The sequence below is a fragment of the Dendrobates tinctorius genome, unplaced genomic scaffold (assembly GCF_039654945.1).
Source record: "Dendrobates tinctorius isolate UK_male_01 unplaced genomic scaffold, ASM3965494v1 ptg000174l, whole genome shotgun sequence".
In the NCBI taxonomy this organism is placed as follows: domain Eukaryota; kingdom Metazoa; phylum Chordata; class Amphibia; order Anura; family Dendrobatidae; genus Dendrobates; species Dendrobates tinctorius.
Window position 1 is genome coordinate 1,935,847 of NW_027361841.1, and position 16,610 is coordinate 1,952,456.

The 16,610-nt window shown below is 42.9% G+C and overlaps 1 protein-coding gene across 2 annotated transcripts in view; it reads right to left on the reverse strand.

Moving 5' to 3' along the window:
• Positions 1-16,610, reverse strand: part of BEND7 (BEN domain containing 7) — a 211,076-nt gene that overhangs the window by 43,001 nt on the left and 151,465 nt on the right. For both annotated transcript variants that reach the window (XM_073551274.1, XM_073551273.1), the window contains exons 3-4: positions 9,699-9,986; positions 9,484-9,606 (exon numbers count right to left, since the gene is read on the reverse strand). In XM_073551274.1, the coding sequence (XP_073407375.1) occupies positions 9,484-9,606; positions 9,699-9,975 (400 nt within the window). In that variant the 5' untranslated portion in view covers positions 9,976-9,986. The remainder of the gene's footprint in view (positions 1-9,483; positions 9,607-9,698; positions 9,987-16,610) is intronic.

Below are 16,610 nucleotides of genomic sequence, written 5' to 3' on the forward strand. Positions count from 1 at the left end.
ATCTTCTTGGGCCAGCATTAACCCTTGTGCAGCAGCATATGGGGGGGTATTTATGGGGCAGCATATGGAGGGTATTTATGGAGTATCTTCTTGGGCCAGTATTAACCCTTGTGGAGCAGCATATGGGGGTATTTATGGGGCAGCATTAACCCTTGTGCAGCAGCATATGGGGGGTAGTTATGGAGTATCTTCTTGGGCCAGCATTAACCCTTGTGCAGCATCATATGGGGGGGGGTTTATCTATGCAGCATCTTCTCGGACCACCATTTAACCAAAGGCTTATACGCGAGTCCATACATTTTCCCAGTTTTTTTGTGGCAAAATTATGGGGGGTCGGCTTATACATGAGTATATACGGTATTTGCAGAGCTTTATGCAGAGACAATGAAAATTAAAAAGGGGTCATCTGGCCTTATAATATTGATGACCTATTGCTATGATAGTTCATCAATAGTAGTTCAGCTGTGGTCCAACACCCAGCATCCCCTCCAACCAGCTCTTCCTGCTCCTTTTTAAGTCCCTCCGGTAGAGGAGTTAATAAAAGCTGATCGGTGTGGGTGCCGCAACTAATCTGATGACCTTTACTAAGGACAGGTCATCAATATCATTAAACCAAGCAACCCCTTTAATGAATCCTAGAGTTCCCCTAATCAAGATGACGGGACACTTAGTGCCATGATGCCTGATTTTCATTATTCAGTTTTCTGAAGCGCCTAAAAAATTTGACTTTACTGCAAATGAGTTTACTGGAATCTCAGTGTTACTGTATGAAGGAAACAAATTTCATTCATTTAATGAAGTCAGTGTACATCATGCTCCACGGGTTATTTATTGGAAAAAGCTTTCTCTGTGTTTTCTAGATTTTCTACATTATTGATCTTATGCTGAGAAAATAATTTATTATGCAAAGGACTAAAAAAGTAATCAGCTTTTCAGAAAGAAGCTGGAGATTACTATATGATATAGTATGATATCTCCTGTGATAATGACTACTGGGTCCGTGCCACTTTCAACAGTCCTGGAATTTATTGTCCCAGATATCCCAGAGAACATTTATTAAAATGTAACCAACACACCAGAAGCAGAAAGATCTGTGGCTTTTTCATACCAGCAATATATTAATCTTGAGTACAGTACTTGTTGCAGTCAGCTATATATACACGTGGACAAAATTGTTGTTAACCTTACAGTAAAATAAGAAAAACCCAGATTGGTCACTGAAATAACCTGAAACTGACAAAAGCAATTTTCAATTTAAATGTATTAAATATTAAGTAATGAAATCAGACATTGCTTTTGAATTGTGGTTTAACAGAAAAAAAACAAAGCAATGAAAAGGGCCTGGACAAAAATGATGGCACCCATACGAAATAATTTGACTATATGAACATGATAAATTAAGGTGTGTCCCGAAATAGTTTCACAAGTGTCTACAATCTAGGAATCAGTCAGTATGCCTAGTTGAATGGTGAAAAGTAGTCACTGTGCTGTTTGGTATCATGGTGTATACCACAATGAACATTATATAATGTTTTGTTTTACTGGCTGGATTCAATTAAAAAAACATTTAAAAAATATCCCTGCTAATCTACAAAATAAAGTTAACTAGTTAACAATACTACACAATCACCACATATAAAAAAAACCACTCCAGAATTGCTGTTTTGTGTTTATCCTGTCTTCCAGCAAATGGAAAAAAAGTCATCAGAAAGTCCAACATTTTGCAAAATGTCATCATTAAAAGCAATAGTTTGTCCCATTAATAAGCTCCAGAATATCTGTCATTGTTCAGATGGTTTAAAATAGTAATACAAATTCAAATAAACCACAAAATTGTACCAATGAAAACTACAGCATGTCCCAGTAAACCTAGCCATTCCAGAGCTCAAAATGTTCAGTAACTCAAGAAGATATATGTGCGTCAAATGGTAGCAGTTTGATGGACGATGCAATTTTTCCTACAAAAATAGCCTTCATATGGCTACTTCGAGAAGAGAAAAAAAAGTTAAGGCTTCTGGTAAGCAAATAGAGTTAATTACATTTTAGTCCCCCTTTCCGTTATTTTGGAACATATACCACCCATAGGCAATGTACACTCCCCCATCATTACTACATCATTGCATGTACAGTCCTTAGAGTACAGTAACTGGTGGTCTCGTGTTAAGAACACTAACCAGTGGAGTAAACTGGATCAAAAACAGTAAGTACTTAAATGTGATTTAGCCACATTTTTTTTGCTTGCTAATAATATGGCTCGTTAATGCAACATACACTCTATCTGATTATATCCTCAATATATTGAACTACTTGAATACTTAGAAGCCTGTTTATTATAAGGTTTTCATCAATTTGTTTCTCAGAGATAACTTTAGTTTCAGTGTAACAGTAAGAACACTGCCAGATCTCACACTTTGCATCCATGAGGGACAGCACCCTAGAACACTGTCTGCAAATTGAGATTCTGGTTTGGCTTTTATCCTAAGCCTCGCGGAAAGGCTCGATAAAGGGTTGATATCGACTTATAGGATTGCTACTTCTAATAGGTAAAGGCCCCGTCACACTAAACGATGTCCCAGCGATCCCACCAACGATCCGACATGATGGGATCGCTGGAACATCATTAGACAGCCCAAGCGATCAAGACCTGTGACGCTGGACGCTGGTTTCTAATGCAAACGTCAGGTATCCAGGAGCCGCGCTCCTGGATACCCGCTGTTTACCTTGGAAACTGGCATACACGCTGGTTTCCAAGGTAAACATCGGGTATCTAGGAGCCGCACGGCTCCTGGATACCCGACGTTTACATTAGAAACCAGCGTGTACACCGGTTTCCAAGGTAAACAGCGGGTATCCAGGAGCGCGGCCTGGTCTCTCACTGCCACACGCAGCGATGCGCGCTGGGCAGCGGGAGACCAGCGATCCAAAAACTGCCCAGGCCACTCGAGCACGATCAGCGATAACTGGCAGGGGGGCCGGTCGCTGATCCCCGTCACACACAGCGATCTCGCTGGCGTGTCACAAAATCAGCGATCACGCTAGCGAGATCGCTTAGTGTGACGGAGCCTTAACACTAGAATTCTCATCCTCTTCCTCTCTGAAGAGGCAATTTGCATATTTAACTTCCCAGAGGAGCATGGCAAGGAGAAATGTTACCACTTGGATCCTAGTGAAAAGCCTCTCACCTAGCCAAACCAGATCTCACACTTTGCACTGATGAGAGGCAGCATTCTGAAACACAGCCGTCTATAAACTGAGATTCTGGTTTGGATTTTATCATAAGTCATGAGGCAAGGCTCGTTAAAGGGTCGATATTGACTTTTAGCATTGCAACTTCAAATAGATGGCTTTAGAGTTCTAGTTCTCTTCCTCTCTGAAGAAGCAATTTGAATAATCTCTGTGTCCGTAATACCACTCTGCAAAATTATGGTATTGTTTGAAAGGATCTGTTAGGAGAGCTCATTTCCATTGAAAGGGAACCTGTCAATTCCCCCATGGCCTCCAACCCAGGGGCATTCACTTATTTATGATTAAATTCCCCATGGGCGGACGCAGACTGTAATGGGCCCCTGTGTAAGAAATTTTTCGCCCCCCCCACCCTTCATAGGGCAACAAAGTTATTTGTTATTTGCTGTTATCTAAAATTGAGGCTATGCAGGGCTGGATATACAGTTGTGCCCAAAAGTATTGACACCCCTGCAATTCTGTCCGATAATACTCAGTTTCTTCCTGAAAATGATTGCAAACACAAATTCTTTGGTATTATTATCTTCATTTAATTTGTCTTAAATGAAAAAACACAAAAAGAATTGTCCTAAAGCCGAATTGTATATAACTCCACACCAAACATAAAAAAGAGGGTGGACAAAAGTATTGGCACTGTTCGAAAAATCATGTGATGTTTCTCTAATTTGTGTAATTAACAGCACCTGTAACTTACCTGTGGCACCTAACAGGTGTTGGCAATAACTAAATCACACTTGCAGCCAGTTGACATGGATTAAAGTTGACTAAACCTCTGTCCTGTGTCCTTGTGTGTACCGCATTGAGCATGGAGAAAAGAAAGAAGACCAAAGAACTGTCTGAGGACTTGAGAAACCAAATTGTGAGGAAGCATGAGCAATCTCAAGGCTACAAGTCCATCTCCAAAGACCAGAATGTTCCTGTGTCTACCGTGCACAGTGTCATCAAGAAGTTTAAAGCTCATGGCACTGTGGCTAACCTCCCTAGATGTGGACGGAAAAGAAAAATTGACAAGAGATTTCAACGCAAGATTGTGCGGATGTTGGATAAAGAACCTCGACTAACATCCAAACAAGTTCAAGCTGCCCTGCAGTCTGAGGGTACAACAGTGTCAACCCGTACTATCCGTCGGCGTCTGAATGAAAAGGGACTGTATGGTAGAAGACCCAGGAACACCCCACTTCTTACCCCGAGACATAAAAAAGCCAGGCTGGAGTTTGCCAAAACTTACCTGAAAAAGCCTAAAACGTTTTGGAAGAATGTTCTCTGGTCAGATGAGACAAAAGTAGAGCTTTTTGGGCAAAGGCATCAACATAGAGTTTACAGGAGAAAAAAAGAGGCATTCAAAGAAAAGAACACGGTCCCTACAGTCAAACATGGCAGAGGTTCTCTGATGTTTTGGGGTTGCTTTGCTGGCACTGGACTGCTTGACAGTGTGCATGGCATTATGAAGTCTGAAGACTACCAACAAATTTTGCAGCATAATGTAGAGCCCAGTGTGAGAAAGCTGGGTCTCCCTCAGAGGTCATGAGTCTTCCAGCAGGACAATGACCCAAAACACACTTCAAAAAGCACTAGAAAATGGTTTGAGAGAAAGCACTGGAGACTTCTAAGGTGGCCAGCAATGAGTCCAGACCTGAATCCCATAGAACACCTGTGGAGAGATCTAAAAATGGCAGTTTGGAGAAGGCACCCATCAAATATCAGGGACCTGGAGCAGTTTGCCAAAGAAGAATGGTCTAAAATTCCAGCAGAGCATTGTAAGAAACTCATTGATGGTTACCGGAAGCGGTTGGTCGCAGTTATTTTGGCTAAAGGTTGTGCAACCAAGTATTAGGCTGAGGGTGCCAATACTTTTGTCTGGCCCATTTTTGGAGTCAAATGATCAATGTTTTGCTTTTTGCTTCATTCTCTTTTGTGTTTTTTTTCATTTAAGAGAAATTAAATGAAGATAATACCAAAGAATTTGTGTTTGCAATCATTTTCAGGAAGAAACTGAGTATTATCTGACAGAATTGCAGGGGTGTCAATACTTTTGGCCACAACTGTAATATCTGTAGCCTCCAAATTATATATACAGGCCAGCACAGCCTCCAAATAACATACATAAGCTCACTAGCCCAGCATTGCCTCTAGTTGTAAATATATACAACCCAGCACAGCCTCCAAATAAAACATGGTATACAGCCCAGCATAGCCTTCAATTAAGATATACAGTCCAGCAACAGCCTTCAGGTAATATATACAGCCCACCACAGCCTCCAGGTGATATATACAGCCCAGCATAGCCTCCACTCCAGGTAATACCGTATATACAGTCCAGCATAGCTTGAAGTTAATAGATACGGTCCAGCATAGCCGTCAGGTAATATATACAGCCCAAAACAGCCTCCAGGTAATATATACAGCCCAGCATAGCCCCTAAATAACATATATAGCCCAAGACAGCCTCCAGGTAATATATAAGCACCCCCCATTTTCCTTTGTTTCATATGTTCTCCCCCATATGCGGTCTACTTTTGGCATAGTGCTTCTCGCCCTATGTGGCCCCCCCAGTTTATGCTACTTCTCACCATGCGGCCCCCCCCCAGTTTATGCTGCTTCTCTCCCTATGTGGGCCCCCTGATTCATGTTTCATCTCCCACCATGAGCCGCCCCTTTCATGAGCAGCCGAGCATCTCCCCCAGGGGCACCCCTCATTCATGAGCAGCCATGCTTCTCCCCAGGGGCCCCCCCATTCATAAGCAGCCAAGGCCATGCTTCTCCCCAGGCCAGGGGCCCCCCATTCATGAGAAGCCAGGCCATGCTTCTCTCCAGGCCAGGGCCCCCCCCCCCCCCCCCGGCGCTCCACATGGTAAATTTGAATAGGTAAATAATTAGCCATACCAACCAACTTTTGAAGAAGGGAAAGAGGGACAAAGGCTGCAGCGCGCCGCCGCAAATTTTAGGCCACGCCCCCGACCACACTCATTTTGTGACTAGTCACACCCATGTCCACACCCAACCGCACCCATTTAGCACTGCTGATCACACTGACTGGTACTGGGGGCATAGTGGCTGGCATTATGGGCACAGTGGCTGGTACTGTGGGCACACTGACTGGTACTAAGGAAAAGAAAGAAAACAGAGAGAAACAAGAAAATAGAGAGAGAAAGAAAGGAGAGCGAGAAAGAGAACAGAGAAAGGGAAAGAAAGGAAAGAGAAAGAACCCAGACAGTGGGGACTGAAAAAAAGAACAGAGAAAGAAAGAGGGGACAGAAAAAAAAAAAAACAGAGGGAGAGCGAAAGAAAGAGGGGAAGAAAGAACAGAGAGAGAGAAAAAAATGAAAGAAAGAACAGAGGGAAAGAAAGAAAGAAGGAAAGAAAGAACAGAGAGAAAGAAAGAGGAAAGAAAGGGGAAAGAACGAACAGAGAAAGAAAGAACAGAGAGAAAGAGGAAAGAAAGAAAGAAAGAAAGATTAGAGAGAGAAAGAACAGAGGGAGAGAAAGAAAAAGAGAGGGAAAGACAGAACAGAGACTGAGAAAGAAACAGAGAGGTAGAAAGAATGAAACAGATAGCGAGAAAGAAAGAAATAAAGAAAGATTCTATAAAGATACCATAGCAGCCTGGATCCCATTGTAATGCCCACCTGAGCCTCCTGGTGCAGGACATATCATGATCCGCACACATGGCCGACATCCCTGATTCCAAGGCGATCCTGCTGTCCGCGCTGTTGGAGGAGGACATGGTGATGGATCTGAAGCATTCCTGGTTCCGTCACAATCGCCTCATGAAATTACCTCATTTCAGGTCAGCTTCCAGCACATCACTTCCGGTGGAACGTCATGTGCAAGTTTTAAAGTTTTCCGACATGTACTCCTGTGTCCGTGGGAAAAGCCCACTTTGTATGCCTCGTACACACTTGGCTCCGCTCTGTACATCCAGTGCACATATGGCTCCACTACGTACACACGTGGCTCCGCTCCCTACACCACGTACACACGCGGCTCCGCTCCCTACACCACGTACACACGCGGCTCCGCTCTCTATACCACGTACACACGCGGCTCCGCGCCGTACACCTCGTACACACGCGGCTCCACGCCGTACACCTCGTACACACGCGGCCCCGCTCCGTACACCTCGTACACACGCGGCCCCGCGCCGTACACCTCGTACACACGCGGCTCCGCGCCATACACCTCGTACACACGCGGCTCTGCTACATCCACACTGTAAAACCTTCCTGACCCCACAAAGAAACTTTACCTCATCCAGACCAGCACCATGACAACCAGCGCAGCAGAGTACAGACAGACACGGAGCCTCAGGCCCCTGATCATATGACCCCACTCCTCCCCTCTCACAGGTCCTGTGTGCACAAAATACACAGCCCAGCAACATCATTGCAGTGCAGGCTGCAATGGGTCTATTGGCTCAGTGCAATGCTGGAAAAATAGCATTCGGGCGGGACGCGGGAGGGGGGTGTCAAAAGCGGGACTCTCCCGCGGGAATCGGGAGCCATGAATTAGCCATGCGGTGCTGGAGGCTGGAGGGGCCCCCTCCCCCCCGGGGCCCCCGTTCAATGAACGGGCTGCACGGGCGGTCGGTCCGCCCCTGAAATTCCCTGCCTAACCAATCCTGTATAACGTTTTTCTGTTCAATGAGGTTTAAAAAAAGCTTTTATATTGTCCTTGTTTGCTTTGCTAATGAGGGCTTTGACTTGTCAATGGAGTGTTAGCTGCCCCAGACTAGTCAGCCCTCCTTCCATGTTATCACGCTCCTGTGGTCGTGATGATATAATTTGAAAGAGCAGCATCATCACTGCTCATGCAAATCTTGTGCATGCACACCGCTCATTCCGGCGGTATCACTGCATCTTTGAAGCCAGGTGTATGCTTCCCAGCTTCAGATGCGCTTACTGCGCATGACTGGAAAACATTTTCTAAACTTCTGGAAATGTGCGTGCCTCTGAAGTCAGGAAGCGTAATGAATGAACTTTAATATGAACCTCTGCCGCTTATCACTCATTCCACCCATATATCTGGAGCTCTGGCTTCTGCTTTGGATATCAACATGTGTACGGAGAAACTTGCATAGTGCTGGACTATTTAGCTGACTAGATGCAAATTGCAGCAGCAGTGAGATGACTTTTTTCCCCACAATGTTCAAGTAGCTTTCTCTTCCTTCACTGTTAAAGAGGACCTTTATCCAGTTTAGCTTTTTATACTGGCCACATTATGGGATAGTGGCTGCAAAGCTAATAAAAACAAGGAGATATTAGCTTGTAAAATGTTTATGCTAATTTTTGCTAAGACTAAGGGGGCCGTTTGCAGAGATTTTTGCCACGGGAGCGTTGCCTTTTTCTCCTGCATGTTACTGTCCAATTATAAGCAGGAAGTGTCATGCAGGAAAAAAAACATGCCCCCAGAGAATGACAGACCTGGCTTTCTTTGTATAATATGGAAAAACTGATGTGTCTGCTCAGGTCCCACAGAATTAACTTCCAGTTATTACTGTGCAGAGAGGAGAGCAGAGATGTGTGTCATTACAAACACCTCTTCTCTTACAGCTCCCCTCTCTCAGTGGTGTCAGTCCTGCTTTACTCCCCATGCTTCCACACTAACTGCCTCAAGATGGAAGCTGCGAGAAATGTTGGTAATGATACACAGCTCTGTTTTACTCACCCTACTTATTATCACCGTAGATGCCACCAGTGAAAACTACATGTCTAAAGGGAAAGCTGTGTCTGACATTATATGGAGCGTTATCTTATTTTTCAACTGCATGATACCTCCTTTTTGTGATTGGTTACTTGCATGCAAAAAAAGGGGAAATTAGAATTTAAACTTTTCAAGCTAATATCTCCGTAATAAAAGTGAGAAACGAATGTGGCCAGTTTAACACGCACAAACTGGTGAAAGATCCTCTTTATCTGCAGATACTATTAGTGATGAACTTATAACATTATAACTATAATATTTTCTGAAATGACGCAGCTCTATAACAGTAATTTGTTAATATAATATGATGTAGTGTCATCATAATGAGTATATTACAGGCAATATTTTGTGTTTTTATAATAACAGAGTTGTGATGTATTGTGTTTTTGGCCACAGTAGGATAAGTAGCTTTGGAGAAAAATAAGCATGAAATATGGAAGTGACATTTCATAAATATAAATAGAAAATTTGCCTCTAATATCAGCTACATATTGATATTAACCAATATATGTAGTTTGTAACTGGTATAAAATACACTACCTGCCTGTACTTGTATGAACTTCCGCATTGCCTTTAATTCCTGAAGGATGGCTTGAAGAGTGGGTTGGCAATTACATGTACAACACTTTGATTCTGATACTGAATTTACCATTCGTATTTCACCTGATGGATAAAAAGTAAGTAGTTACTGATAAAGTAGTAATCAAGATACATACACATATATAAAAATTGCATCAATTTTTCCATAAAAATACCATTAGTTCCAGGATTTTTCAGCTGATTCTGCACAGTCTTAGAACGGGTCCCGTACTGTCCTGAAAACTCACTACTTTGGATTGGCACATTGTTCCATGGAGCCTGGGTTGAGTGAATGGGATCACATGAAGTGCTCAGATTATCAGTCCAACTCATATCCAGATCATGCACACCTTCCTTGAGTTTCTCGCCTTCCTTGCCAACACGCTGGTAAACGCGTCCAGTGCTGTCATTTAATAGTCTTCTCATGCCAGTGATCTGCTTTTTTATTTCCATACCTTCATCTCCTATGTACACACAAGAAACAATGATAATTGTGGTGTTAAAATCAACAATAATGTGTATTGTCGGAGCAGATGTGACACAAGGTATCCACAAAGTATCAATGACCTCTGTGCACAGACAGAAATCACAGCAGGACATAATATAAGAACAATCTCTTGGGGGTAATTTACACAAGTCATTTTCTTACGGCTCCGATTCAAGGTTTTTTGCTGTAAAATCCTAAATATTTTTGACTTTTCGTCACCAGTGATTAGCTTAAGAAAGGCACAGTCAGCCAACACAATGTTTTGACATTCAAATGGGTCCACCAGGATGGATTTTGTTTCATTCTACATCTGAATAAATATTTCAAAATCTATGTGGAAAAGTTCATATAACATTGAAGGGTCATTCATTACCATGGAAGTATCTCTCAGTTCCTGTAAGAGAAGGAATTCACGACTCATGGACAAAGGGTCAAGGGCTGAGATCTTAAGGTACTGTCACACTTAGCGATGTACCAGCGATCCCGACCAGCGATATGACGCGGTCAGGATCGCTGGTACATCACTAAGTGGTTGCTAATGAGCTGCCACACAGGCAGATCTCACCAGCAACATCGCAGGGGTCGGGGGTCGTTACTTAACTGTCAGACGAGGCGATCCTGATGTCCTCCCGCACGCGTCGCTCGTCGTCACAACAGGAAGCCCCAGCAGGAAGCTGACGACGAGAAACGGCTCATGACATTCTCGCGCGATCAGCGATAACCAGCGGGGGAGCGGTCGGAGTTAAGTATCAGACATAGCGATATCGCTAGCAATATCGCTATAACGTCACAAAAACCATTGACGTTATAGCGATATTACTAGCGATATCGCTTAGTGTGACAGGCCCTTAAGGGTACCGTTAGACTTAGCGATGCACCAGCGATCCCGACAACGATATGGATCGCTGGTGCATCGCTAAGTGGTCACTAGTGAGCTGCCACACAGACAGATCTAACCAGCGACATAGCAGGGGTCGGGGGTTGCTACTTACCTGTCAGACACAGCGATCCTGACGTCCTCCCGCCCGCGTCCACGCGTCGCTCGTCGTCACAGCAGGAAGCGCCCGACGAGAAATGGTCCAGGACGTTCTCGCGTGACCAGCAGCGGGGGAGCCGGTCGGAGGTAAGCATCAGACATAGCGATATCGCTAGCAATATCGCTGCTACGTCACAAAATCGGTGACGTTACAGTGATATTGCTAGCGATATCGCTATGTGTAATGGGGGCTTTAGTCGGTTTTGAAGCTATGGTTCTTAAGGTGCATTTACACTACACAATTATCATGAATGAACATTCCCAGAATACTTGTTTCATGATAGTCATGCAATCTATACAGACAGTCAATCACCTGATGGGTGAGCAAACCCTGATGCTCAGTATAAAACAATATCAGCTGGATCAACTGATGGCCTATAAAAAGGTGTCTCATTACCAAGGTGACACACAAAAAAATCTCATAATGGGTAAAACCAGTGAGCTGTCTCAAGACCTCCACAGCCAACAGTGATGACATTGGTTACAGAAGGATTTCTAAACTACTGAATGTTCTAGGAAGCACTGTTGGATTCAAAATCCAGAAGTGGAAAGAACCACAAACTAGACACGACAAGGAGCTCCCTGCAAGATTTCAGACACAGGAGTGAAAAGAATTATCAGAAGAGTTGTCCAAAGCTAAGGATTACCTGTAGAGAGCTACTAAAATACCTGGAATCAGCAGGTACAATAGCTTCAAAGAAAACTATAAGTGCCATAAGTATAATGCATTCAACCTATAAGTAATGGACTCATTCTCCATGGCCTGTACGCACACTCAGCACACAAAACTCTATTGCTGAACAAAAAGCATTTTCAAGCGAGTTTAAAGTTTGCTCAACAACATTTAGACAAGCCTGTGAAATACTGGGAGAATATATTCTGTTCAAATTATACCAAAAATTGAACTATTTGGCTGCCATAATAGACATGTTTGGAGATCAAAAGGCACTGCATATCACCCCAAAAACTTCATACCAAGAGTGACGTTTGGAGGTGGGAACTCATGGTGTGGGTTGTTTTCAAAATGTGGCACAGGAAACTTCATATAATTGAAGTAAAGGAAGAATGGTGAAATGTAGCGAGACAGTTTAGCAAGACAAACTCAAACACACAGCCAAGGAAACTCTTAACTGGTTTCAGAGAGTGAAAATAAAGCTGCTAAAATGGCCCAGCCAATCACTTGAAGGCTCAGAGTTCAAAGAAGGAGCCCACTGACCCTTCAGGATTTGAAGAATGTTTGTGTGGATGAATGGGCAAAAAAAAAAATCACACCTGAGCAATGCATTCAACTAGTTTCTCTATATAGGAAGCATCTTGAAGTTGTCATTGCCAACAAAGGCTTTTATTCGAAGTATTAAATCAATTTCAATATGCATGTTCAATACTTTTTCGCTGTGTTCGTTATTATTACACACAATTTATGGACATCTATGGTTTGATTTATTTGCTAGTGTGGGTTGGATGGGTTGTTACCAACATCTGGTGAGATTGTCATGTCAAAAGCACCTTTAGGCTATGTGCCCACGGTGCGTGTTAAAACGCACACCAAAAACCGGACTCCTTCCCAGATTGCGCGTTTTTTTCCGCGCGATTTCACCGCGATTATGATCGCGATTTTGCCGCGATTTTCGTGTGCGATATTCAAGCACTTTCCAAGCGATTTGAAGCATCGCTTGGAAAGTTATTGACAGGTTGGTCACACTCGTCAAACATAGTGTTTGACAAGTGTGACCAGGTTTTTACTATTGAGGCCGCCTATGCGGCATCAATAGTAAAAGAATGCTAAAAAAAATAAAAAAAATCGGTGTATATTTACCTTCCGGTGTCCCGCGCTGCATTCCCGGGCCACAGCGTTCCCAGTAATGCCTTGCGAGACCTGTGATGATGTAGTCTCGCGTTGCTATAGCGATCTCGCGAGACCACGTCATCACTGGACCGTGCCGCAAGGCATTACTGGGAACGCTTAGGCCGGGAATGCAGTGCGGGACGCCGGAAGGTAAATATACCACGATTTTTTTATTCTTTTTTTACAGGGGTATGGTACCCAGGGCCTGGAGGACAGTCTCCTCTCCTCCACACCGTGGATACCAACCGCACATGAGACGCTTAACTTCCCGCATGGTGGGAATAGCCACATGCGGGAAGTAAGCAATTCTCATGCATTCCTATGGGTGCGGAATCGCTGCAATTCTTTGCAATTCCGCACAAAAGAATGAACATGCTGCGATTTTTTTCCACGATGCGATTCCGCTGCGGAAAAAAGCGCAGCATTAGCACAGCATGTGCGGAATGCCATAGGAATGCATGGGGGGCGTTCTGTACACGATTTTTAAACGTTTTCGCGCCGAAAATCGCGGCAAAAACGCTTAAATCGCTACGTGGGCACACAGCCTTAGAAATATATTTACTTAGAAAATAGGTAATGTGTTTAATACTTATTTTACCCAATCTGCTGTATATTTATTAAACAAAAGAGTGCAAAATGAGTCTCATAAAACATAGCATTTTATTTATATATCATTAAAAAATATATGGATATAACAGACATACAGTATGTATAACACGGAGTATTCCTAAAAACGTGGGGCCAGTGCACATGTACAATATACTCAAAAGAAAATTTATTAGAAAACAAACCTAACAAAGTGAAGGCCCTTTTATAGATACCCCTAGTCAGAGAACATAATGCTATGACTATTACTAAATAATTTTAGTCAAATAGAGAAGATAAGTAGTATTTACAACTAGATGGTATGTAAATGCACGTGGGTAGAGTACATGTGTCCAGGCCCACCAGGACCCATGCATTTACATACCATCGAAGCTCTGTTTGAAATACATGGAGAAGGGAAGTTCTGGCCCACATATCTGATGCTGTATGATTCAACAAGTCTAAGTGCTGCTCACGTGATATAACATGAATGGAGCAAATAATTCAGCAATAAAGCGCCTGGTAGTAAGAAAATTGACATCACCACCACATATAGACCATACAATGAGATTGATTTTTTTTTTAAGTGCTTTTTAAAAATGTTCTACTTTCTGGCAGGCAATTGTCACAATTCCTCCACTCAGTGTGGTGAGTGACCAATCAGCCGTCCACTCTGAGTCTTGGGAGTACTGAACTGTCAGTGTGGTGAGTTACAGTCTAGTCTCCCAATCAGGGCTGGGCCATGCTGGGTTTTCCCACAGGTGTATCCTGTTCAGAATGATGCCCAGCCTATATAGCTGGCTGTCTGCCTTTAATCTCTGCCAGCTGTAGTGCTGCTCAATTGGAGAGCATTACTCGGTGTTTTGAGTTCTAGTATTCTGATCTTTGTTGCCCAACCTTGGATTTGCCTTTGGCCATCCATTTGCCTAGCTTCTTTGTTTGATCTTTTTCCTTCTTGGAATTTTGACCCCATGCTGTGACCTGACTATGCCTTTGCCTCACCCATCTGTTTATGACATACCTTCCTGGCTTTTGACCTCGGACTCCTTGACTTTCCCACCTCACAGCTAATCCGTGAGTAGTGACAAGTGTCACAACAATATTTTTTCCCAACTGTGTATATGGCTCATGTATCATCTGTATGTACACATACAGCCCCCATGGCATTCTTTGGGGCACAAAATAAACAGACACAAAGGAAGATGCTCAGTGCCAGAAGAAGCACCATGCAAAGTCTGTCTTCTGACATAAAAAATCCAACAGAACAGCCAAGTAGCCCCACGCACAGTTGGATCCATTTGGTTGTTCTACTGGATTAATACTCCCATTGTTTTATTCCGAGATGCATATGACACGTGCAGTAAGGAGCTGGCTCTCATAACCTTCAGTGCACAATAAGAAGAGCTGCTATATTATAATGCCATAACTAAAAATTGCATGTCTTATATACTTCATTTGCCCTCAGTTGACATGCTCTTTCATCCCATGCACATAATAATTTTCTGCGTTATCAAATTACCTGTAGATGTTAATTGCAGCCACATAAAGAATTGTGCTCATAGTTAGTTAGCAGGTGGGAATGACCTTCATATTCTTAGCTAACAGCCAAAGGTTTCATTGACCAAATTCCTGGAAGCCAGAGCAATTAGGTTTTGTCGCTTTCACTTCCTGGAATCTGAATTCTGACTGAATGTGAACCATAGAAAATCGCTGGAAAGGTTGTTATATCTAATTTCGCAAATATATACGGTACGTAGCTACAGCGATGACTTTTATTTCATTTGAAAATATGGCATGGATAAACTGTAATAATCTTAGCAAGAATATCATAGGAATAGTGGTTAATGATGGCTGAGGTCCCCACCAATAAAGGCTCTGAAGTGCACATCTGAATACAGTGAAGGCACAGCACTCGCCGCCTATCTCCAGTAATTCCCACAGACAATGAGCAGAGAGAAGATGCTCATACGGAACGTCCCTTACATTTAGATGTTCTTGGTATCGATGAGGATCCCAGGAGCAGGACCTACAAAGCTCACTAACTTATCCTCTATGGATAAGAGATACCTTACAATCGTAAGAAAACCCTAGGGAAAACTGAGGGAGAGATTCGGTGTACTGTTGTTACCTAACCGTATTCTATAAAAATTTGAATAAAGAGCAATGAAAATGAAATTTATTTTTTATTATATAGCACCAACATAACTTTCAGCACGGTACTGAGATTGCCAAAACTTAAATTTGTATATATGTAGAAGAGAAAATATTACGGTTGTTTACGTTATGTTCTGTCCCATATGCAGTGCATTAATATACTGTACGTGCCCCCAAAATACTGTAAGTACCGTAGTTTTTGTGTTTTTTTTTTTCAAATTTGACCAGACAATAAACTTAGAAGTTGATTGGTTGGGGTACTGAGTGCCAGACCACCATTCATCTGACATTGATGACTTATCCAGTAGAAGGGCCATGGACCAGTGATGAGCAAGTATAATTGTTACTCGTGTTTCCCCGAGCATGCTCAGGTGATCTCTGAGTATTTGAATGTGCTCGGAGATTTAGTTTTTATTGCCTCAGCTGCATGATTTGCGGCTGCTGGACAGCCTGAATACATGTGAGGATTGCCTAACAAACAGGCATTCCACACATGTATTCAGCCTAGCAGCCGCAAATCATGCAGCTGAGGCAATAAAAACTAAATCTCCGAGCACATTCAAATACTCAGAGATCACCTGAGCATGCTCGGGGAAACACGAGTAACAATTATACTTGCTCATCACTACCCTGGACTAACCTCTGTAGACCAGCATTAGGTTTACTCATCCCTCTACTCTCCTCTATTCACTCTATGACCCTGAAACTTTTTTAATACTGATTTTTGTAATTATAAAAAATAAAGAATGTACTAAAAATAACAAAAACGGACACTGAAGTGACTGATGTTTCTAGGCCAGTACCAGACAGCTGTTGCCAATGCTCATGACAAGAACATAGATTTGCCTGTATACAAATCACCAGTCAGACCACACATGGAAATTGGTACAAAGCAGGGAAGGTCAGACGGTTTTGCTATGTCAGCTAATTTATGTCGAGCCTGAGTCTATTATGAGGTATTGTGTGTCCCACTGTTTAAC